Raw genomic sequence first — 24444 nt, forward strand, 5'->3', positions numbered from 1 at the left:
CTGCCACTGTAGCCTTTGAAACTCTTCCAAGAACTGCTGGATTCAGCCTGTGGAAATAATTGCAATGCTTTAGAAATTTTGAAGGATTTTCAAGGATAACCCAAGGAACATGTAAAACACTCTTTGGAGGGTCCTCCAGGGGAATTGCTTCTTAGACTTTATGGTTTTGGACTAATTGTACTTAAAAAAGAAAAGAAACCATTTTTCTCTGCGGGCCAGGGTGCCCACAGCCTAGGAAGGGGCAGGCCAGGATGGAGGATCATGACCCCCTCCCTCCCTCCTTTTGGGGCTGGGGGTAGGCAGCAGCTCCGCAGAGCCTGCAGACAGCCTGAGCTCCAGGGCTGGTGCCCCTCATGAACTCCCGGCTATCACAGAGAAAACCCCACAGCAACGGAATTCCTTGGGAAGGAATAGTTGGGGGTTGGGGGCTCCCACAGCCGGGAGCCTGCCGCATCCTCCTCAGAGGCAGGAGGAGGCAGCAGTTCTCTTCCCCGTGCACCAGGATATAGGCCGTCACTTGGGCCCATGGTGGTGGGAAGAGCAGCTGCCCAGGCCTCCTCCTGGGCTTGACCATGCTGTGGGAGGAGGAAGAGGGGAAAGGTAAGCCCCGACTAAGAGGGCTGGGCAGGGTGGAGCTCTCTGTGCGGGGTATTTGCCCTAAGCCCGCACCGCGCTGTGTGCTCACCCAGGGTGTGCAGCTCTCAGCAGGGAGCACTGAGGCTCCCCTTCTCCACCCTGGCTGCTGGCACAGTTTCCCAAGGAAGGTACCCCGGCCTCAGGGTTACACAATCTGCTCCACTGCCCAGAGCGATGCCTTTCAACCAGCCAAGCAGCCAGGGCTGAAGGGCTTGGCCTAGTTTCTCTGAAAGGGACAGCAAATTATTATTATTGTTATTGTTGCTATTATTTCGGAGGAGGTAGAATCACATCTCTGAAAAGGCTGCCCTAGGCAGTGGCTTTGAAAGGAGGAGGCCCAGGCAGCTGCCAGAGCCGGTCCGTTCAGGGCAGATGTAGCCCTTAGTGTTTGTGGGGCCAGTAGAGGGGCAAGGAGAGGCCTTGTTCCCCTGGAAGGCTGTCTGTTGGGCTGGGGACTTTTCTGGCTTTCAAGGGCTCATGTCTTCTCTTCCCACAGGGAGCAGGGCAACAGCAGCAATTCCTCTTCCCCATCTAGCTGTACGTCTGGAGGGGTTCCCGGGAGTCCTCTCCCAAGGCAAGGGGCAGCCTGGGTTTCACAGTAGGTCAGTGTTCCAGAGACACAGGCAGAAGAAGGGTGCAGGCAGCGCGGCTAGCGGGGACAGTGGAGCTGGCCAACCTGCCACCGTGAGGGCTTCACTCTCATGATCCACCTGAAGTCAGTGAAGCAAACCCAAGGGACCTACAGACTGCTGTTCCTCAACCCAGCCTGAAGGACTTTTCAACTGGGATTTTCAATAGAATAAGTCAGAAATGCATATAGCTATAAATTTCAACTGTACTAAAGGGCATAGAGTGAAAAGTCTCCCTCCCACTCCAAGCCCTCAACCCCCTTCCCCAGAAGTAGCCACTCTTACCAAACTATATGCATCAGAAATATCAGAGATTTCTCTTGGAAATGTTTTCTTTTTTTCTTCTGGGTTAATCTGAAGCTTAACTTTAATGGCTCCTATTTTCTGACCTCACATTCAATCACGCACAAAGTAGAGAAAATAGAATAATAAACCTCTGTGTACCCATCACCGAGCTTCAATAATTACCAACACTTGGCCAATGTTATTTCACCTAACATTGTTACTAAAGTTTCTGGAGGGAGAAAACCGCAGGCATCATGACATTTCACCTATAAATATTCCTCTATGCATATCTAATGGATAAAGAACTCTTTTTAAAACATAATCACCATGTTATTATCACACCTAACAAATATAACAAAAAATCCTTAATATCATCTAATCCCCAGTGCTTTCCACTGACTGATTTGGAATCCCACTGATTCTACAAACTGCAGGAAACTTGCCTCTGCCCTGGATTTCGAACACGAGACTCCTACTTAGCCTGATAAGTATAGAAGGTTGGATATTTGGGCCACAGCAGCTGTTCTTGCTCAGGGTAGAGGCTGTCTATTCAAACCTTCTTTCAGAGTGGAACAAGTGTCCAAGCAACTTCCAAGCAATGAGTCTGGAGAGAGGCATTCTCTAGTGGTGGCCCTGTCCCTTGCCTGATAGGTGGCATTGGGAAAGCTGCCTCTATACTCCATCAGTCAAATGGAAAAAATAACATTGGTCCCCCAGAGTTAGGTAAGTATTTGACAGCCAAGGATAGTAGTTTTATTTCTGCTGTACTCAGAGATCATATCAAACATACATCTTCTCTGCAGAGGCCACCCTGCCAAATCTGTCCCAGCTTTCATGGTGGTAGATGTAGGTTCTGTGGAAAGCTGGTTCTCCACATTTCAAGTAGCTATGTAGTGCTGCTCCCCAGGCACTCTTCCTGAGTTTATTCGTCTGATTATTATTTTTTTTTTTTTCTGAGACAGAGTTTCTCTCTGTCGCCCTGGCTAGAGTGCAGTGGTGTCATCATAGCTCACTGCAGCCTCAAACTCCTGGGCTCAAGCAATCCTCCTGCCTCAGCCTCCCGGGTAGCTGGGACTACAGGCACACAACACCACACCCAGCTAATTTTTCTATTTTTTTTGTTTTTTGTAGAGACAGGGTTTCCCTCTTGCTCAGGCTGGTCTCAAACTCGTGACCTCAAGTGATCCTCCAGCCTCAGCCTCCCAGAGTGCTAGGATTACAGGCGTGAGCCACCATGCCAGGCTATTGATCTGATTCTTTTGGCTTCTGGGCTACTCTTTGCTCTATCCAGAAGCTGTAGGCATCTCCCCCTTGACAAACACACATCCATTCCACCGCCTGTCCCTATCCATCCTCACACTGCCCCCTGAATCTTCAGGAGAGGCAGAAGAGCACCCTCCACTGTCCCCTTCCACCCCACACCAGCTCAGAGTAGGTGACATCTCTGGCCCTCAGCCCTCCGTTCTCTTGGCCAGAAAGGCATGGCCAAGCCAATCAGCATGAAATTGTGTGTGGAAAGTTCTAGCCACAAGTGCAAAGGACATAATATACTGCCTGCCTGCTAGCCAGTCAGTCTTCTATGACAGGGCCAGAAAAGCTGCAAGAAGCAGCCACTTGCCCTCTCAAATTGTCTGGGAAGACATTATCTTGGGAAGGAGAAGCAAAGCCTCAGCTCTAGATGCCCCAGTGCTACCAGGTGACCCCAGGCTCTCACTGGTACTGTGCCTTCTCTCTTCCCTTTTATGATCCCCTACATGGGCATGGGGAAGTAGATCACCAGATTGGGCACTTGAGCCCTTATCTAGTTTCCTTGAAGAAATTCACTGGCCTTTCCTTAGTGTGAACTAAAATAAAATTTTGGCCAGGCGTGGTGGCTCACGCCTGTAATCCTAGCACTCTGGGAGGCCGAGGTGGGAGGATTACTTGAGGTCAGGAGTTTGAGACCAGCCTGAGCAAGAGCAAGAGCGAGACCCCGTCTCTACTAAAAATAGAAAGAAATTATATGGACAGCTAAAAATTTATATAGAAAAAATTAGCCGGGCATGGTGGCGCATGCCTGTAGTCCCAGCTACTCGGGAGGCTGAGGCAGGAGGATTGCTCGAGCCCAGGAGTTTGAGGCTGCTGTGAGCTAGACTGACGGCACGGCACTCTAGCCCAGGCAACAGAGTGAGACTCTGTCTCAAAAATAAATAAATAAATAAATAAATAAGTAAATAAATAAAACAAACAAAATTTTAAGGCTCACCCCCACACCGGCTGACTGAATGGACCCCCTTGTGGCCAAAGGAATATCCTAAAACTAAATTGCCTGCCAGGAGGAGGGAGGTCAGATGTGCCTCATCATGCCGCCCTCCCTTCTTGGGGACATCCTTTGTAACCCATTAACAAGCCTAAGGGTATGCAAGACAAACCTGCAGGCCCTCAATTTACACAACCAATCTATGTCCGGTGTCTTATCTCTGATAAACAGTGTCTTATCTCTGATAAACAGCAACTATCTTAAAACATTCCAAGCCTTTACACAAAGCTTCCTGTCTTTAACCAGTTACAAGCCAAAGAATCTTTAAACCCACCTGTAACCTGTAAGCCCCTGCTTCGAGATGGCCCACCTTTTTGGGCCAAACCAATGTATGATTCCCACATATTGATTTATGACTTTACCTGTAACCCCTGTCTCCCTGAAATGTATAAAACCAAACTGTAACCCAGCCACAGCGAGTCCACTTGCTCAAGGCCTCTTGGGCGTGGCTCCGGGTCATGGTCCTCAAATTTGGCTCAGAATAAATCTCTTTAAAATTATCTTACAGAGTTTGGCTTTTTTCCGTTGACATTAGTTTCAGAGTTCAGTCTACACAATGGAGCAAAGAGAACCCACTTGCTCTGTGACCCTCTGGAATCTGGTAATGTGGGATCACAGAGCAGAGAGGAGGTAATATCCAAGTGTTTTGGAGTTATTTGCAAGAAAGCTGTATAATCAAACCAAGCTATGATCAAGGGGACCCAGATTCTCTGAGGTACCATCAGAATCGCATGAAGCAAACTGTTTACCAGTTTCAGACAATCCTGCATTGTTCCCATAGGCACCCAGTGCCGGCAGCAGGCTGCCACCAAGAAGGCTGGCAGTGCCCTCTTGAGGAATCCCTGGGCACTGCCGGGAGCCCAGCCGGACATTTTGCCAAGGGCGCTCAGCAGAAGCAATGGAAGCAGAATCGTAGAAATAGGTGGGGGTGGGTAGATAAAAATGGCCTCTTGGGGACCTGGAAAGGGCTGTAGGGAGGGCTCAGAAGAGGGGTGCTGAGGGGGTGCTGAGGCAGAGTGTCAGGATGTACAGAGCAACTGGAAGCCACTCGATCCTAGGGAGCTGGGAACCTTAAGGCATTGGGGACAGTGATTATGACACAGTCACCTAGCCGAGTCCCTTTCCTGGCCCTGGGCATAAGAACGAGGTGGAGACAGGAATATCTGCGTCATCAGGGAGCATGGAGAGAGAAAAAGAAAGAACAGAGAGACAGACACACAGACACAGAAACGTGTAACAGACACAGAGAAATTGAGGCTTGGGAGAAAATAAAATAAATATTAAGGCAACAGAGACGGAGGAAAGGAGGAGAGAAACGTGTGTGAGGGGAATGTGGTTGGGAAATTGGAATATGTGAGTTTATTGGGGATGCACATTTTCTTCCAAGTAGCCTGGCTGTCCCCAGAGCTGCTGCTGAGAATCCAGGGGAAGACTTGTGAGAGGGCTCAGTCTGAGCAGTTTCCTCTGTGTGCAGAGCTATCTCATCTATTAGAGTTGAGAAGGATCATCTCTCTCATCAGAACCTCCAATGTTTGGGCTCAGCTCCTTCTGCCATCTGATGAGCCGAGAGCACATGTTTGACAACTTCTTGCTCTAGGTCCTGCCCCTCCTCCAGGGCTATTCCAGTGACCACCCAGAAGTTTATTGCTGGCACAATCTTACAACTGAGCTCCCACAGCAGGCAGAGTCTATGGGTGGAGAGCAGGGCAGGGGAGGGCAGGGGCCCGAGGACTCTTCCATCACTCATATGGCCTCAGTCTGGTCTGCTCTGGAGAGCTGCTACTACACTATTCTGCAAGGGGCAGCATTTCCCGGAATCCTTTTTCCTTGGAGCTGGTATGAGAGCAAAGGATCTAGAGTTCCAGGACTCTGAGCAAGCCTCACATGCTGCAGGATTTGGCTCCCCTGTGGGTCCCCAGGGGCATCTGCAGAAGACTCACCCATTTCCTAATAGCAGAGCCCAAGCTGGAAAGAAGTCCAAGGTCACAGCCCAAAGAGAAAACTGTAAGGCACAATCTTGCCTCTTTTCCCCCACAGGAAGGTTCTAGGCTCTGCTCAGTATCTCCCTCCTTGCCTCTCTTCCCCCAAGGCAAAGACACAGGAAAAGTTCCTGAAGGCCATACCTTCCTTACCTGGAGTCATCCAACAGATACCCCTCCTGATATGCCAACCAGTTTCCTTCAAGGCCACCCATAGGAGGACGCTGGCCTCTCGGTCAAGAAAGCTATGCCTCCTTGAGGCTTCTAAAGGGAGAGAGGACACTGACAATGAGCCCAGATAAACACTGCTTAAGAATTATCTGTTCTAGAAAACCTTCCCAGGCTGATGCCACCTAGCACTGGGCACTCAAATAATAAAGGCACAGTCTTTAGAAATAGCTTATTGGGAAGGCAAGTTTCATATAGCGTTTCCCTGTTTTTGCTACTTGGCCATTTTTTTCTTAGTGTTTCTTTCTCTGAGGCAAAGATATATTTTGCTTCTCTTTCTCTCCACCCTTACTGCGACTGCTGCTTCACCCCAACCCACTCCCTGCCTGGCCTCAGCTCCCTGATGAAGACGCTACATTCTCGGGACGGAATATCGACTATCTGATTCCCAGATCGTGTTCTTGACTTGTCTCAAGGTCAATTACTCTCCTTGGAAACCCCTCACATCCTCAACTCTGGCCTTTTCTTTAGCCTAGACTGTGAACTTGCACAGGTCTTGCCCCCCTCAGAGTCTGTGTTATCCTAGCTGTCCAATTTTTACAATTCTAGCCTCCCCCAGCTTGGTCACAATCTGTTTCTGGAATCAACAGCTTGCGTTTTGTCCTCATTCAGTTGCAACTGAGAAGGATTTGCAGGAAATTATTTTAAAAGACGAATTTTTCTTCTCTATTGTGTTTCTAGAGCTGGATGGGGGGAGGAGTGCTTATTTGCCAAGGAGTGAGGGGAGGGGAAACGTGGACAGGGCTGAGGGCAGCTAGGAGTGAGGGGTGGGGCTGGGGCAGATTTGGAAGGGCTCTGGAAGACAACATGTAGGCTTTTGACCCTGACCCCCTGTCAGGGCTACCGCTTCCATGGCTTCTCACGCTTGCACTGCCACATCCCACACCAAATAGACTCAAGGATCAGCTGGAGGCTTCCAAGACCTTTTCGTTTCATTCCCACCCCCAATCCACATTTCCAGATGTCTCTGCAGCAAAGTGAAATTCCAGGCAAGGCTTAGGGAAAAAAGAAAGAAAATGAAACAATTGGCAGTGGAAGGCGGAGAGAGAAGATGGAGCCCTTAGAGAAGGGAGTATCCCTGAGGAGGTGGGGACAAGGGGAGGGGAAGGGGAGGAGGAGAGGAGGAGGAAAGCGGGCCTGTCCCTTTAAGGGGGTTGGCTGTCAATCAGAAAGCCCTTTTCAGTGCAGGAGAAGAGGACAAAGATACTCAGAGAGAAAAAGTAAAGGACCGAAGAAGGAGACTGGAGAGACCAGGATCCTTCCAGCTGAACAAAGTCAGCCGCAAAGCAGACTAGCCAGCCGGCTACAATTGGAGTCAGAGTCCCAAAGACATGGGTGAGTTTCAAAAACTTTAGCATCAAAGATTCAAGCAGGCACAGGAATTCACAAGACGATTTCCAACTTTGGGGGTTCGGGGTTTCCAACCGTTTAAATGAGTTGTGTTTTGGCACTTGTTTTCTTTTTTAATTCCTTAGCGTTCAATTAGATTAACTCCTTCTCTGCTGTGCTGAGCATGATGCTTTATTGCCAAAGAATTCCAGCAGCACGTGGAGAGTCCCACAGATCCTTGGAGAGAGTGCCCAGCAGGATGGCTGTGGTCATGTGTCCTCCTACCCCCTCAATTCCCTCTACCTTCTCTTTTCCCTTGGTTCCAAGGCCCTGGTAATGGCCATATCAGCTGTCACCCCTGGTACTGCTGGAGGCAACTGAGTGTTGACTATCCCTCAGATGTACAAAATAGCTGCTCGCTTGATACAAACTTTGGACCCTGTTTGGGATCAGTAGGAAGTTGGGGAATCAGGCAAGCTGGACTTAGGCTTGACCATGGCTGAGGAGGCCATTCTCAGGTTCCGGAAATGAAAATAAAGTCCTCAGTGGCTTTACCATGGGAAACAGATATAGGTAGGGGTGTGCAGGTATGTGTGTGTGTGTACACACATACACACACACACACGCACACATATACACACACACATGCGCACGCACATGGGCAACCATTTTTAGCAAATATCACAGACTTAGCCTTCCTGAGGGCATGGCTTGGACTCTGAATCTCTGCTATGACAAGGAGGCTGCTGGGACCTTAGCGCACTTGCTGAGTTGGTTGAGTGCTGAGGACTCTTTGAACAGAGAGAGAAGCTATGGGATTCCAGTATCTGGTAGTGTCTCCTCAGAGTAAGGTGTGCAGAGCACAAAGGTCTGTGTCGATGCAGGCTGCCTCACAGTCCTGTCGACGTTGCTCTCATTTGGCAAAACGAGAGTAGCAGCTTGAACGCATCCAAAATGAAATAAGACTCAATTGCCCTGTGTGTTTCTCATCAAGTGTAGTACCAACTGGACTCCAACGACATTCATGGCGTTATGTTTTCAATTATATTGATCTGGTTCAGCCTTTAGGTTGTTTCATCATGGAACACTGGGAAAGCTCTTTGAAGCATATATTCAGGTCGGGTAGTTAGGAGGGCAGAGCACTGGACTAGGAGTCAGAACAATCAGGTTCAAGACTCCAATCAGGTTCGAATCCTGTCTCAGCTGCTTATGAACTGCATGACCTTGGGCAGGTCACTGTGACTCACCATTTCATCATCTGGAAAATGGGGATAGCAATAACTGCTTTGTCTACTTTCAGGGTTGTGAGAATCAAGTAATAACGATGTGAAAGTCCTTTGAAAGCGGGCAAGAACTATAACAATTATAAATCATGATAATACTGATTATTATATGATAATGAGCGTGCAGGCTGACTGTTACTTTTTCCAGGGTGGCTGGGTTTTCTTTGTGTGAATTTTGTGTGCTTGGGTAAGAATCATTTGACCAAGTAAGTGTGGTCAGGTGAAAGGTGAATGTTAGAGAAAACAAACTCTTGCCCTGGGTAGCATCAGGAACCCTATCTAATGTTAGGGCACCCGATCAAGTATCAAGTAGGCTATGCATTAGAAACAGAAAGGGAGTAATTTTACTTCCTTCCTCAGGAATATTATTTCCTGAATATTACTTCCTCAGGGCTTGAAATCTCTGAGGAAAGGCAGGAACAAATAAGGTGTCCACAGGAACAGTGTTCTGTTATGGAGGCCAGATGATTTCCGCCAAAGGAAGATTGGCACAGATAAGGGCACCGTAGTGGATGTGTACTGGGTCCCAACTCCTGGCCCTGGGCAATACTTGGGCCAGGTACATGGAGTAGCCACTGAGTTTTCAGTTATTCAATAACAGAGTACCTCAAATACTTTGAATTACAGACCATCTCTAACCAGGTACTGTTACTACTTCTGATGTGGAGTGTGTTGCTGTTTAACAATTGCAGTAGACAAATTATGACATGGGATCTGGGATTGGAAGGAACTTTAGAAGTCGTCTGAGCCAACCTTCAATGCAGGATTCATTTCTACAACAGCCAATTAAATGTTCATACAGCCTCTGCTTAGTAACCTCCAGAAACAGGAAGCTTACTCCCTTGACCATATAGAATCCCTTAGGATTGGAAGCAAAGAGAAACGCCGAATTCAGTAGCATCTGCACAAAAGGTTTATGGGGGAAATGATAGCTCATTAAACTCTGTCTCGATTTGGAAGGGGGATGTTCCAAATGAGTCTTTGGGATAATAACAGAGCCAAAAAGAAACCAAAGAGCAGTAGCTGATTATTCTCAGTATAATGGCTCAGTAACACAATGCCATTACTGAACATCAAAACATTGGCTTCTGCAAGCCTGTTGTCGTCTGAGAACAGTGGCTGTTACCCTGGTAACCAGACTGTGATGCTTCCCTCCAAACGTGGCTGTTTGCCGAGCAGTGTAGCTTTGGCTGGCTCAGAGTAAGTGGGTGTAGCCTAGGCAAAAAGTGTGGCAGCAGAGCAGGGGTCGAGTTTCACAAACTAGACTTAAGACTAACTGAATCTCATCAAGATGGCCGGAATGCCACAAGAATGCCAGGAGCTAAAAAGTAACCAGATCCGAACTAGCATGTTCACTTACTCTTCCTAGAGACACTGACTAAAATTATCAAGGGCAGCCTTCCCCACCCCACTGCTCACCTTGGCCTCTGCAGAGCCAGAACTCTTAGAGAGTCGGGCAGATTGAAAGGTCTGCCCAGCTTTAGGGGGCTTTTGTCCTGGTTCTAAGCTAGGAAAGCCAGACATTTACTCAACAGCCTGACAACTGGAACTGTTCTCTCAGAGCTGTCTGAGTAGTAAAAAGCTCAACCCTGGGAGGTGGCCAGGAGGGGAAATAAAGTCTGCAAACCCGTTAAGGTAACCCCAGCCAGTGGCATCTTTTTCCATCATTGCCTTTTTGTGTATCATCTTGAAGCCTTGAAAGCCATCTCCCAGGTACCGCTCTTTGTCTTGAACGAAAGCTACGGTAGAAATGCCCTCCCTGCCCACAGCACTTCAGGTTTAGAGAAGGTCAAGTGAGGGCAGTGACATCAACAGGAAGGGTCATACCATCCACGGTAGGTGGACAGAGCAGCCTCCCCTTTCTTTCCTGCTCTCAGGACCTGCCCAGTGCCAAACTTACATCCAAAGCTCAGCAAGTACGGATTGATTAATCCCTCTTGGCTATTACAGAATAGTCCTATGGGTCATCTCTCAGCTCTGTACTAGCCTCTGAGCTGTCTGCCAGGCAGGGCTCTGGAAAAGAGTCGGTGACATCCCAAGGAAGAGGATAAGGTTCCTCATATCAGCTTCAATCTGCAACCAAGGAGAGAGGAGAAATTGGTGGGAGACTGACCTGAGGAACAAGGTATGGTTACTGTTGTCTCTAGTGCCGGTTACTTCTCTTTCTTCTTCCCATAAGTGGGCAAGGTGGAGACAATGTGCCAGGGATAGGTTTTAACAATCGAGCTCCTACCTCAGCCTCCCAATGTTTGCACAGAGATTAGCATGTGTGCATCCTTCTTTCTGTATGTATGTTTGTGTGTCTGAAGAGGAGTGGAGAGTACAGGAAACAAGGTGGTCCAGATGCTGTTGCCATGGTAATAATAATACTTGTCCAAAGAAGAGGCTGAGATTCCTTTTTCTTTAACCTTACCTACATGACTTGACTATCCAGCAGGTGTGGATTCCCAGGCCCTGGGGACTTCAGAGCCCCTTTCTAGCACTTGAATGTAGCACTTGCTGATATCATGAAGGAAAGATAAGATTATAGGCAGGGCATTGTCTGACCAGCATAAGGCCAGAAGCAAAAGTCTTTGTCTCTGGCACCTCCAGATGTTTTACTCCTAGAACCCACCCACTCATCCCTATCCATCCCTAGTACCAGTCACGGCTGCTCTAGCATCTTGGCCTTGTCAACTGCTATGGGCCCTGATCAAGGAGGCCTCTGTTCGTGGGGTGAGGTTAAGGGGTGGGTTCTGGGAGGAGGGTAAGACTGTAGCGCAGATTAGAGACTTAGGGAGATGGGGCCAGTTTCTCACTCAATGAGCCGGCCTGTTGTTTAGCTCTATTGTATAGGGTTCTTCTATCTCTCCCTTTGTCAGCTGGATTCAAGGGACAGGCTGGGAATTGTGCAGGGTACAATTGGTCTCTTTCTACCATTCCTTTCCATGAAAGCCCTTCCTCTCCTCCCTTTGATGAGTTCCCAGATTCACACTGAATTTCCATCATGGAGCTGGTCCTTGAGGCATGCCCAGGGCATGGGAAAGGAGGGAGGGCTTGGGAGCTCTTGGTGTGTGCTTAAAGAGACAGCATCAGGATCAGACCAGTCCCTTGATGGACCTGGATTTGTATCAGTCACATTGGTCCTGCTGATCTCTGTCAGGCCCCTGTGAAGAGCATTGGTGAGAAGGCTTGAAGTTTTATCACAGGTTGATTGGACTAGTTTTGGGAGTTTGCAGATAAATGTAGCCAACCCTGAACTGATCTTTTCCCTTTGCTTATATTTTGTCCACACGACTTGGTCATATCCATTTTAACACTTGATTATAGGTAGCTTTGGTTTTTAATTCACAGACATAATTTTGTTTTCCCGAAGAAGATTGTGAGTTCTCTGAAGAAACGGATTGGGCCTTAAAATTCCCTTCTGTTTCTTCTTGTGTCTATGTCACTGCTAATGTGCTTAATGTTTGTGCTGAATTCACATAAACAGAAATGAAAGGAAAATACCAGAGACGGTCATTATTTTTCTCTATGACCTTTCATCAAAGTCAGCCAGCTTCATCCTACTGAGTTGCACTGAGTAATATTATTACTGTATAGTTCTTTTATGCCAACTCTTCCATGGCGCAGCATGGAGATGTGAGAGTGTCTCGAGAGAGCCAAGGAACTTCTCCTCCAGAATCCCTCCCCCAGCCTTCCTGAATCAAACCCACATCCTTTAAACCATGAGAGGTTCGGACATGGAGAGTCTGTGAGCTTCAGGCTATTGTTCACGTATACCCAAGGACATTTCTTGGGCTGTGAAAAAACAAAGCAAACCCAATGGACCTTTTTCAGAATGCTTTGATTGTCACCTACTTTGATGAAAAGACAATTTCTTGCACGTTCTGAATTTTTCTAAGTTAGAATCCCAAATCTGATTTTCGCTTGGACAGGCTAACTGAAATTCTTCATTTCTGCTGAACTTAAATGCCCTCAGAACAAACATTTCATCTCAATTGTCAAGAGATGGACATCTGATGCTTATGCTGATATTGTTGAACTGTATATAGCTCAGTAGTGATAGATTTATCCAAGGCCATTTATTTCAGACTCCACATTAGAGACTCATTAAAGGCTACATCCTTCTTGTCCTTTGCTTTGAGCAGCAGTGGAGCAGCAAAGGGGATGCTAAGTTATCTGAGCTCTAAGAAAATAGAGGAAAAATGGATGCCGAAAGAAAGTATCAGCTGGTGATTCAGAGCTGCTCCCAAAGCTTATCCTTTTATCACCCACTAAGAACATGACCCATGATACTCTCAGATTATTTGGATGATGAGTGAAGGATCAGATCCACACAAGAAGATTTTCCCCTTCATCTTTACAACCCTGGAGGGGGCATCAGCTAAAGCGTAGAGTGGAATTCTCTGTTTGGCTAGCAAGAGTTCAAGTTCTTCCATCACTGATCACACCTGCACAACAACTTAGCCCTTCTCAGATGAAAAAGCTGGGGTCAATGAGTGGGCCCAGGATGGCCACTTGCTAGGGTGGATGGCTCTCCTTACCCTGGGCTAAACAAACAGTCCTGCCATTGTTCCCAGGGTCTGACCCCCTCCCCACCCCCAGGCCTGCGGGCCCTTGCAGAATACCAATGAGGCTCCTGAGATCTCAGGGAAGAACAAGGCTTCTTTGTCCAGAGGAGCTATGGAGGGCTCTGTCCAAGCCCTGACCCTGTGCTGGGGAGAGAGGGAACGGTGGGGTCACTGACCTTCTTCTCCCCCCCTCAACCCCAGGCTTCAGAGACCTTCTTTAGTACAAGAGTCTAAGAGTTTGGGGGTGGGGAGGAGTTGGATAGGCAGAGAGGGAAAATGGCAGTACTGTTCACTTCCAAGGTCTTTTTCTTGACTTACAGGATGAATCTAGTATCTTAACCTACTGAGAAAGAGGAAGAGCAATTTCTGGAATGTTTCCTGAGAACAATGATCAATTTCAACAGTTGTGTTTTTCTCTCTGGTATACACGTGTGTATGTGCACATTCTTACACATGCACACACGTGAGTGCATGCTTGCATGTGCACACAACCACCCCCACCCCCCATGGGCCAACTCTGAGGAGGCACTCTTCCCAAGCACTCTTGCAAAGTTCATACTAAGTAAACTCAGCCTCCACTTGCAGCAGCACAGCTACAAATTGATTGCTTCTTATAGAGACCAAGTTTCCTGGCAGCAGCTCTTCAGTTCTTGGAAAAGGAAACGAACTGAGTTTGGTTGCAAAAGTTAGCTACTTACTTTGCTTGGCTTGGGCTTCCAAGTCTCATCTCTGGTGTGACATACAAGAATCTTTGAAGAAGAGGCTCTTTGAAGGCTGGAGAAAGGCTGTCATTTTAGGGGATAATGGGTAATAGGACTCACTCCTTTTGTAGCTCTGAGAACAAAGACAAATGCCTCTACCTTAACTTTCCCATGATAGAGATAATTTGGTTTTTCAGAATCTATTCACATTGATGCAATTCATCCGTGCAAATCACCAGGTGTTTAAGTACTCAGGGATAAAAAGAAACTGTGCTAGAATTAAGAGGGCCGGGCAAAGGACTCCCCTTTCCCCTGGTGCCCTGGTATAGACAAGTGAGCTTGGCTTAGAAAAATGCTTGAATGTAAAAATTCAAACCTAAGAAATTAATGCAATTTATTTTCGTTCTACAAGGAATCACAACATGCTTTTTCAAAAATAGCAGCTTCCCAGAACATTTGCTGATTACTTGTGTGTGTGTATACTATATGAAGAGATACATAAAATCAGTTAGTGTGTGTCTATATAAATATGTATACATATACTCATAGATATGAATTAAGAATTTTTGTCTGAAGAACTTAACATTTTCGTTTCTTCCATCTTTTAGGGATCTGGCGAAGAGGCCAGAGGGAGCTACCCTTTTCCCCATCTAGTCGGTCATCTACTTGGCATTTGCTAAGTTTCACTCCATATGGCACCTTAGAGCATGAGACTGGTACTTGGGGCACAGCTGTTTTCAGAGCCTATGACTTCTTTTGCGCCTGTCCTGTTTCTCAGCAACACTGGCGTGTGGCCTGGAATACCAGATCTGGGCATATCGGGGATTCTTAGCACTTTAAGACACCTGTGTTCCCACGCCCTCATGTGTTTTCCTAGTGCCAGAAAAGCGTTTCATGCTTTGCTGACTTTGTATAAAGTCTGTTTGTAGTTGTATTGACAGAATCTTAGTGTAGGACTGAGGGTGGGGACACTGGCCAAGCTGCAGGATAGGGGGACAAAATAGCCGTGCAAAGTGTCCAAAAATCATTAAGCCTGCATTTTTATTATTGTGAGTAAGAGTAATCCTCTTATTATCATTTCTTGTCCTATGCCAGTTCCCTCCTTCTCTTTGGACTGCTCCCCACATACCCAGACTAGGGAGAATTGTACACTCCTTGCAACAAATACACACAATGTTCAGGAATAGCCAGGAGCTTGCAATTCCCAAAGTTTTCTCCACCTGGACTGCTCTTCAGGCTCAAATTCTGTCTGATAATTCCAACATCTCTGGCCTGTACTCATCCCTTCCTGAAACTCCAAGTGCATTTACCCTCTGTAACTATTTCCTTGGCTGCCTGGAATTATTAGTTGAAAATATTAGGTCTACCTAGCTAATTCTTCTTCCGGAAACTAAGGACTCCAGAATGGCAGAGTCTATGTCTTTTCTGTGTCTGTATCCCATATAACACCCAGCACAATGCTGGGCATATAGTAAGTATGTATTTATTTCACAAATAGTTGATGAATGATTAAAACAAGCATGCAAACAAACAGACCAGAACAATAAGAAAGGAGGGATTGATTTAATAATCTCTCTGGCTTGCTTATTTGAATTACTCAATTATTTTTTTTTTTAAAAAAACACCATAAATTCTGAGAATTAAAGGTAAGCATTTATTTTAAAACACAGAACAAAGTAAGGATTCTGGGTCAATCTCACATTCCCAAAACTGAAACCTCTAGCCTCTCCTGCTTTCAGACTCTGGGGTGCCCACGGTCTCTGTGCCTGTGAGCGCAGGGGCTGGCTGGTCTGGCAGAGAGGTCTGGGTGGCGTGAGCTACCGACTGTATGTGCCTGACTGTTTCCCCTCCTTCTTCCCCAGGCTTGTTAGAGTGCTGTGCAAGATGTCTGGTAGGGGCCCCCTTTGCTTCCCTGGTGGCCACCGGATTGTGTTTCTTTGGGGTGGCACTGTTTTGTGGCTGTGGACATGAAGCCCTCACTGGCACAGAAAAGCTAATTGAGACATATTTCTCCAAAAACTACCAGGACTATGAATATCTCATCAATGTGTAAGTACCTGCCCTCCCACCCAGACCTATCTCTTTTTCCCTCTCTCCATCCTGGAGATACATAACTCATCAGTACCTTAGTGGCTAGCAAGGCACTGGGGAGGAGGCAGCCAGGATTTCTGAGTCTTCCCTCTGCATGCAGATTCCGCCTCCACCACATCTGAAGCCCTAAATGAGGGGAAAGTGCCAGATTCAGAAAGGAGGGGCCTGCCTGCCAGGCCCCTCCCGCCCCTCCTTGTTTTCTCATACGTGTTCTGACTTTTGCTAGGTGTGGTTCATATTGCCCAAGTTGGGGCCTCCACAGCGGTAGGAACAGAGAACCCCGTTGGGGAGGTGTGCACACAAAGACTGGGCAGAGTGGGGTCGCTGCTCTCGGTTTGACACACTGCTCGAGTCTGCTCCAGTTTAATATTAATACTAAACCTCTCTGGTTCCTAGAACAAGTTAGGCTTCTGTTCCTTCACCCCTCTTCCTTGTTGTCTAGCCCCCCTCTCCTGTGAGGTGGTATCTCTGAAGGGTCAGGCAAGGAGAGTAGCACCTGGGTTCTCCAAGTGCAGGGTAAGCCAGAGGTGGGGGGAGGAGCACATGCTCCCGGCCACATGCTCCCTGTCTTCATTTACTTCAGTAAAGACAAGGTAAAAGCATGCAAGAGGAGTCTAGTGATTCCTCTAAAGAATCCCTAAGTCTGTTAAAGTGCCCGCTCTGGTGTGTACCTCACTTACATGCAGGAAAAGAGCCGAGTCCCCAATTAATACGATTCCGTGGTCTCTTTTGTCTATCTGTTAATGCAGGATCCATGCCTTCCAGTATGTCATCTATGGAACTGCCTCTTTCTTCTTCCTTTATGGGGCCCTCCTGCTGGCTGAGGGCTTCTACACCACCGGCGCAGTCAGGCAGATCTTTGGCGACTACAAGACCACCATCTGCGGCAAGGGCCTGAGCGCAACGGTAACAGGGGGCCAGAAGGGGAGGGGTTCCAGAGGCCAACATCAAGCTCATTCTTTGGAGCGGGTGTGTCATTGTTTGGGAAAATGGCTAGGACATCCCGACAAGGTGATCATCCTCAGGATTTTGTGGCAATAACAAGGGGTGGGGGACAATGGGGCGTGAGTCTGTGGCCTCATCCCCACCCAAGGCTGGGTCCTCTCTAGGGGCCTGGCTTTTGAGTGAGGAAGCGATGGCTACAGCCAAACGAGAAGGTCGGGAAGAACGTGGTGCCCAGCCGGCTTAGCCTCACCTTTCAAAGGTTCCCTAGAAAATTTCATCTCAAAATGAAAAGCGTGACTTTTATGGGATGCTTTGTACAATCAGACCATTTCTAAGCCATCTGTTGGTATCCCTTTACTCCCTTCCTAGCAGGGACCACAAGAGTGGATCTGACTGCCCAAGACTAAAATGCTGCTCATAGGATTGAGACTTAGGCACCTGACCTGCGAGGGAAGGTGGATCTTAGAAATTAAACAATTGGCTCCAAGGTGGAATTCATGATATTCCAGGATATTACACTGTTGGAGGTCCCAGAGGGAATTATTGTAGATCTGTGTATTTTACGTTTTATCTTTGTCTGAGGGCTATCCATACTTCTAATAAGGCACACATTGGTTTTCAGTCCCTAGAGTTAAAGATCCTTTGGGGGCTGAACATGTGTGGGTTGTAGCAATGTCTTTTTGTGGCCAGCAGTTAGCTTAGAAAGGTTTTTATATCTGAAATTTAAATCTCCTATTGGCTTTGTTCAATGACTGGGGAACAAAACTGTTCCTGTGATAAGGAACATTTTCTAAGCTCAGCCTAAGGCACAAAATGGCACGACTTTCTTTCAAGATCTGTTTTGATTTCTTTACACCTTATCTGCCCCCCAAAACCTCCTGAAGCCTCTCTAACCCAGGGATCCTCCTCACTCCCACCCCCACTCACTTCCCCCACCCTCCATCACACTTGGGGCCAATTCTTCAGTAGATACTGCCAATGACATTTGGCAGAGGTGCCCTGATCACTAATTTCATTTGGGGGAGAGCCCTGGAATCTGGTTTCATTGTGTGGCACATGCCTCTCCAGGTTCTTCCAGTTTGTGTTTCAACCTCTGCAGGCTAACGCTGATCTCTAACCGCCCCATGTCAATCATTTTAGTTTGTGGGCATCACCTATGCCCTGACCATTGTGTGGCTCCTGGTGTTTGCCTGCTCTGCCGTGCCTGTGTACATTTACTTCAACACCTGGACCACCTGCCAGTCTATTGCGTTCCCCAGCAAGACCTCTGCCAGTATAGGCAGTCTCTGTGCTGATGCCAGAATGTATGGTGAGTTAGGGCACGGGCGCTTTGGCTTTCCTACCCACCATGGAAGCACTATATATTTGGCTCTTTTTTTAGGGTAGGGAGGGTGGTGATTATGGGAAAAATACAAGATGATGAACGCTTGGCTCTTAGTTTGTTAATCCCTCCCCACTGAGACCAGAGAGGCTTCTTCCCTGGGAAGGGGATTCGGAAGTGGTGGGAGTTTTCTTGGCTGTTCACACTGCTCCGCTCTAGTTGCCAGCTGTTTCCAACCCCAAAGCAACACATTTCAATAACAAAAACAAGATTTCACAACTGTTCAATACCACCAGTTCTTTTTTGTAAGTCTTTAGAAAACAGGATCCCGATCGCTGGTAGAATCCAACTTTATAGCCAGGATGATTAGAGATGAAAGAAGGGCCCTGGGGGAAAGTTTCCATGTGGCCCCATAACTCCATGAAGCTTACTTTGGTTGATTTTTGTGTCATACTTAGGTGTTCTCCCATGGAATGCTTTCCCTGGCAAGGTTTGTGGCTCCAACCTTCTGTCCATCTGCAAAACAGCAGAGGTGAGTGGACTATTTGGGTTATTTTACAATGAAATGGCTAATACCATACAAATTTCTACCCATGGCCTTCAATTTTAAGGACTAAATTTTCTCTCTGATGGATTTTGAATTAACAGATTGTCTTCTACAAAATATTGGCTGAGGATGCCTGAGCCAATGAGCATAGATGGTAAAATACCTATTTTCCCTAGGGCTGCATAGAAAAACTTCCATTCTAAAACTACCCCCTTTAATAGGTAGCTTAGGTAAAGATAGAGCCTAGTGGCAAGATCCCCCAAATGATAATTTTCAGTCTTTATTTAAAAACCTCATCAAGAGAATGGGCTGTGCACAGAGACATTATACATTTTAAAAAACACTTTAAGATTCTCAATCTCTAATGAGAGGTAAAATAAATATATTTGAAAAAGGAAATCACTGGATTGAGAATGATTATGCACAAATCAGGCAGGGGAATAAAAGTAAATTCTGGGAAGTAAAGTAGTAAATTATTTCTTTGAAAGCAAAGTGTTGACTTTACATTTTGGGCTTCTGGGCACAACTCTAGAGGACCAGTTGATTATTTGAGAGTACTACACTCTTTTATGAGTATTCTGTGTTCTGGGTGCTATGGGGCCTGGTACTATAGTGTACATCAAAGACTGTACACTTAGGGAGGCCTACACTTAGGGAAATGAAAATTTAGTTAGAAATGTAAAATTAACACACAAGACAGACATCAGCACACACATCTAGAAAGTTTCATTCACAATTTACAGTGGAGCATATTTTTGCTATTGCAAGAAACAGTTCTCTCTCTTGCATTTTCCTGCAGTTCCAAATGACTTTCCACCTGTTTATTGCTGCATTTGTGGGGGCTGCAGCCACACTGGTTTCTCTGGTGAGTTGTCTTTGAATGGTCTTGGTAAATAAATGGGCCTGGGATAGCTTAGGTACAGCTATGCTAAAAAGCAAAAAGATAGGCCAGGCGCAATGGCTCTCACTTGTAATCCTAGAACTCTGGGAGGCCGAGGCGGGAGGATCGCTCGAGGTCAGGAGTTTGAGACCAGCCTGAGCAACAGTGAGACCCCATATCTACTAAAAAATAGAAAAAAATTAGCTGGGCAACTAAAAAAAAAAATAGAAAAAATTAGCTGGGCGTGGTGGCACGTACCTGTATTCCCAGCTATTTGAGAGGCTGAGGCAGGAGGATTGCTTGAGCCCAGGAGTTTGAGGTTGCTGTGAGCTAGGCTGACGCCACCGCACTCTAGCCTGGGCAACAGTCTCAAAAGAAAAAAAGCAAGAAGATAGACCTTGGTTTATCTTCTTTCTATCTTTAACATTAAAATGCTGGAGAGAAACATCCCTTGAAGAGACAGCAAAATTTAGAGGCTGGGTGCTTCTACTTTGGATTGGCAAGGCAGAAAAACTTCAAAAATTAGACAGGAACAAGAAAAATGGTGTCAGGAAAGGGGAGGCCAAATATTCATAGTCATGAATGATAATATTTAGCATTTTCAGAGCACGTAATACTGCCAAGTGCTTTGCAGCCATAAATTATAGTTAGTTCTCAATACATCCTGGTCAGGTCAGTGACAAAACACTGAAACATCACTAAACATGATTTGCGGTAGCCCGGAATTCCGTATACTGTAAGTATGAATCCGTCTTGAATACTCTCCAGTGGATTTAGTTACTCTTGTGGAAATATTGGAAGGACCTCCTAACATTATCAGAATTGTTATGACTATAATACAATTCTATGTCACAGATCTTGCTGATAGTGTTACAGCGTGGTGTCAGTGTAGTGTGCTCATTGTGCAGATTAGAAACCTAAGGCACTGAAGGGTGAAGTGATTTATCTGAAGTCACTGAATAAACCGTGATCAGACAAAGACGAGCTCACATCCAGGAACTCCTGGCCCCTGCTACTTAGCCTTTCAATCAGAGTCGAGTAATTTCTCACCTTTAAAATAAATTGATGCATTAAGCCGGGGAGGGCTATGCTGCATGGTGTGGCTGTGTGTCTACAGCAAGCACCTTATGACTCCCAGTCTCTTAGACACGTGGATATGGCAGAGCCCATGTATCATTCACTTCCCTGAGGCAAACTTTGCTTTTTGCAGAGCGGGGGTTTTTCCTTTATTTAGTTATGATTTTATTTCTACCCTTCCTCATTCCCAAAGGGATTGAAGGAGGGAGCGCTTCCTTTTCTACTCTCACTCATGTTCTGTCTTCTGTTCCCTACAGCTCACCTTCATGATTGCTGCCACTTACAACTTTGCCGTCCTTAAACTCATGGGCCGAGGCACCAAGTTCTGATCCCCCGTAGAAATCCCCCTTTCTCTAATAGCGAGGCTCTAACCACAAGCCTACAATACTGCGTCTCCCATCTTAACTCTGCCTTTGCCACTGACTGGCCCTCTTCTTACTTGACGAGTGTAACAAGAAAGGAGAGCCTTGCAGTGATTAAGGTCTCTCTGTGGACTCTCCCCTCTTATGCACCTCTTTTAGTCATTTTGCTTCACAGCTGGTTCCTGCTAGAAATGGGAAATGCCTAAGAAGGTGACTCCCCAACTGCAAGTCACGAAGGAATGGAGGCTCTAATTCAATTTTCAAGCATCTCCTGAGGACCAGGAAGTGCTTTCTTCTCAAAGGGCACTTCCACTGATGGAAACAGAGTGGAAAGAAAGATGCTCAGGTAGAGAGAAGGAATGTCCTTGGTTCCCTTTCCATCGATAGGGGCCAATTATATTCTCCTTGGTGTATAAAACAGAGAACTCACTCCTGTCTCCCAATTACCACTGAAGGTAGAAGAAAAAAAGAATGCCAGCAAAATGATAAAAACATTTGCCCAAATCTGCCTCTTGCAGCTGGGAGAAGGGGGTCAAAGCAAGGATCTTTCACCCGTAGAAAGAGAGCACTGACCCCCGTGGGGATGGACTATTTAAGCCCTAACTCAGCCAACCTTACTTATAGCATAAGGGAGCGTAGTGTCTGTGTAGACAAAGGGGGCATCTGGCCTTACACCTCGTTAGGGAAGAGAAACAGGGTGTTGTCAGCATCTTCTCACTCCCTTCTCCTTGATAACAGCTACCATGACAACGCTGTGGTTTCCAAGGAGCTGAGAATAGAAGGAAACTAGCTTACGTGAAAAAAGACTAGCCTAAGGAAAAGCAGTTGCTGGTGGCTAACGGTGTAACCTGAGATGGCCCTCTGGTAGACACAGGATAGATAACTCTTTGGATAGCATGTCTTTTTTCTGTTAATTAGTTGTGTACTCTGGCCTCTGCCATATCTTCACAATGGTGCTCTTTTCATGGGGTATTATCCATTCTGTCATAGTAGGTGATTTGAAGATCTTGATTTGTTTCAGAATGATGCACATTTCACGTATTCCAATTTGTTTATCACTTGTTTGGGGTCGTATCAGAAAGATCTGGAGAATGATTCTTTGATTATGATTCTTCCAAAAAGGAAAATTGGATATTCATCATCACAAATGATATTAAAAATTGGCTAATGAGATGATCTATTGGGATTTTGTACAAGTATTCTGCCCTTTGCAGAAACAGATTTGGTGATTTTGAACCTCAATTTGAATAACCTGTTTAATTGTTCTTTCTAGCTAATGGGAGATGATGATTTTAATTAGCAATGTTATCTTGGCATGTTAACAGTTAGGTTTAACATAAAGGTTATTTTCTCCTGATATAGATCACGTAACTGAATGCACCAATCGTCAGCTATTCAGTTGGTAAGCTTCCACAGAAAAGGACAGGCAGAAAGAGATTTCAGTCTTTTCCTGTCTTGAGGTTAACTTTGGGTAAAAAAAAAAAAAAGTGTGATTGGTTTTTATTGAAGGAAAGATTTTTACTGTAGCTCTTTTGTTGTAAAGAGTTGTGTCGTTCTTTCCCCCCCAAAAGTGGTTTCAGCAATGTTTAAGGAGATGTAAGATCTTTACAAAAAGACACTTGATACTTGTTTTCAGACCAGTATAGGAGATAAGCTTCCAGGCTGCATAGAGGGAGGAAAGGGAAAATGTTCTGTAAGAAACCAATCAAGATCAAGGAAAGTGAAGTAATCCATACTTTGTGTTTTATTTTGATTTAATAACATAACAAATAACCAACCCTTCCCTGAAAAACCTCACATGCATACATACACACATATACACACACCAAGAGAGTTAATCAACTGAAAGTGTTTCTTCCATTTCTGATATAGAATTTCAATTTTAACAACCATAAAGGATAAACTTTTAGAAACTTATCTTACAAAATGTATTTTATAAAATTAAAGAAAATAAAATTAAGAATGTTCTCAATCAAACGTTGTGTCCTTTGAGTGAATTGTTCTATCTGACCTCACAACAGAAACTTAATAATTGGACCTTGTTCAGGGAGTTCATTTATTTTGCAGATCATCCAGGTCATTCTCACAACACTTCTCTGAAATAAATAGTTGATGAATAGATCATTTCTATTCTTATAGCTGGAGACACTGAAAAATAGAGGCAAAGTAATCTACCCAAAGAAACCCAATAAATATCTGTCTGAGCTTGGACTAGAACTCAGATCTTGATACCAACGTAGTACCTATTTAAAGGGCTCTTTTCTCTTTGAAGTTGGGTTTCAGAGCGTTCTGCTAATTCAGAGTCAAATACAGTTACTTCTTCAATACCATAGGGTGCCCCAGCCCCTGATGCGTTTTGGTTTAAGTTATTGTCACCTCCTCTTTAAATTGTTTGGATAGTCTAGCAATGACTTAGTGCTTCATACATGATGAATACTTAGTCTGATCTGGAAAGTACTGGATAGAAAGTTTAATGTTTAAAGGGCAGGCAGATATGGCAAGGGCAATGTAAATAGGGCTGTGGCAGGTCAGTATTAAAATAAATTAGTGACACCTATTACCCTGCATGGCCAGCCCACTAGCTCACCTGGGACATAGACCTGTGTGATAGTGACAGGGCTTTAATGCTGAGACCAATCAATCAATAAATAAATAAATAAAATAAAAAATAAATAAAACCCTGTCACAACCCTAGGTTAGAACTCTTGGACAGCACTGTAATGACCAGCCTAAAGAAGGCTGACTTAAAATTAGCTGCAGATTCATTGTCCCATAGTTGCAGCTTGGCAAGGAACACGATTGGAGAGAAAGGGACTTTGGCTGGGGGTGAGAAGTCAATCATCAGTTCAGAAGCTTCGTTCAAAAGTAGTTTCAATTTGATCTCCTGATTTCTGCTTCACCACAATTAATATTCCACAAGCGAGTCTGGTTGAATGACTCTGAGACAAAAAGGATAAAAATATGACAAGGATTTATTTTTAGACACTGGCAAACAAGGACGCAGCACCATATTTTGGAGGATTGATTCAGGGTGCTACAGAGTGAATGTATTTTTGCCTCAGAGGAGCTGAAAGCCAGTTCCCAAGAAAGCTGTGTTTTCCATCTGCCCTTATTTGGCTCTGCCCTCTGGGATGGATCTATAGATGGAGTTTCCAGGCTCTCAGAAGCTGAGAGCATCTCCAGCCTATCAATCGAGGCTATTGTTCTTAGCTCTCCCACACATCATAAACCTCCTTTCTCTGAACTGAAAGAGCTCTCTTTGTGCTTAGATCAGCCAAAGATCAAGATGCAGCAGTATAAAC

General features: G+C 45.7%; 1 protein-coding gene across 1 annotated transcript; it reads left to right on the forward strand.

Annotated features, from left to right (window-relative positions):
* Positions 1-6906: 6906 nt before the first annotated feature.
* PLP1 (proteolipid protein 1) lies at positions 6907-23119 on the forward strand. Its single transcript, XM_045537762.1, has 8 exons — positions 6907-7045; positions 7245-7391; positions 15782-15968; positions 16760-17021; positions 18096-18264; positions 18735-18808; positions 19623-19688; positions 21038-23119. Exons 2-8 carry the CDS (start codon positions 7388-7390, stop codon positions 21107-21109), a joined length of 834 nt encoding a protein of 277 aa, XP_045393718.1. The 5' UTR covers positions 6907-7045; positions 7245-7387; the 3' UTR covers positions 21110-23119.
* Positions 23120-24444: the final 1325 nt, after the last annotated feature.

Source organism: Lemur catta, chromosome X (genome assembly GCF_020740605.2).
Source record: "Lemur catta isolate mLemCat1 chromosome X, mLemCat1.pri, whole genome shotgun sequence".
NCBI classification, from domain to species: domain Eukaryota; kingdom Metazoa; phylum Chordata; class Mammalia; order Primates; family Lemuridae; genus Lemur; species Lemur catta.

What these genes read in the sequence shown, in the direction of transcription:
- PLP1 (XM_045537762.1), top strand. An exon ending in TATGAATATCTCATCAATGT is followed by an intron (nt 15,969 to 16,759) that starts GTAAGTACCTGC and finishes CTGTTAATGCAG; the next exon opens with GATCCATGCCTTCCAGTATG. An exon ending in TGCTGATGCCAGAATGTATG is followed by an intron (nt 18,265 to 18,734) that starts GTGAGTTAGGGC and finishes TGTCATACTTAG; the next exon opens with GTGTTCTCCCATGGAATGCT.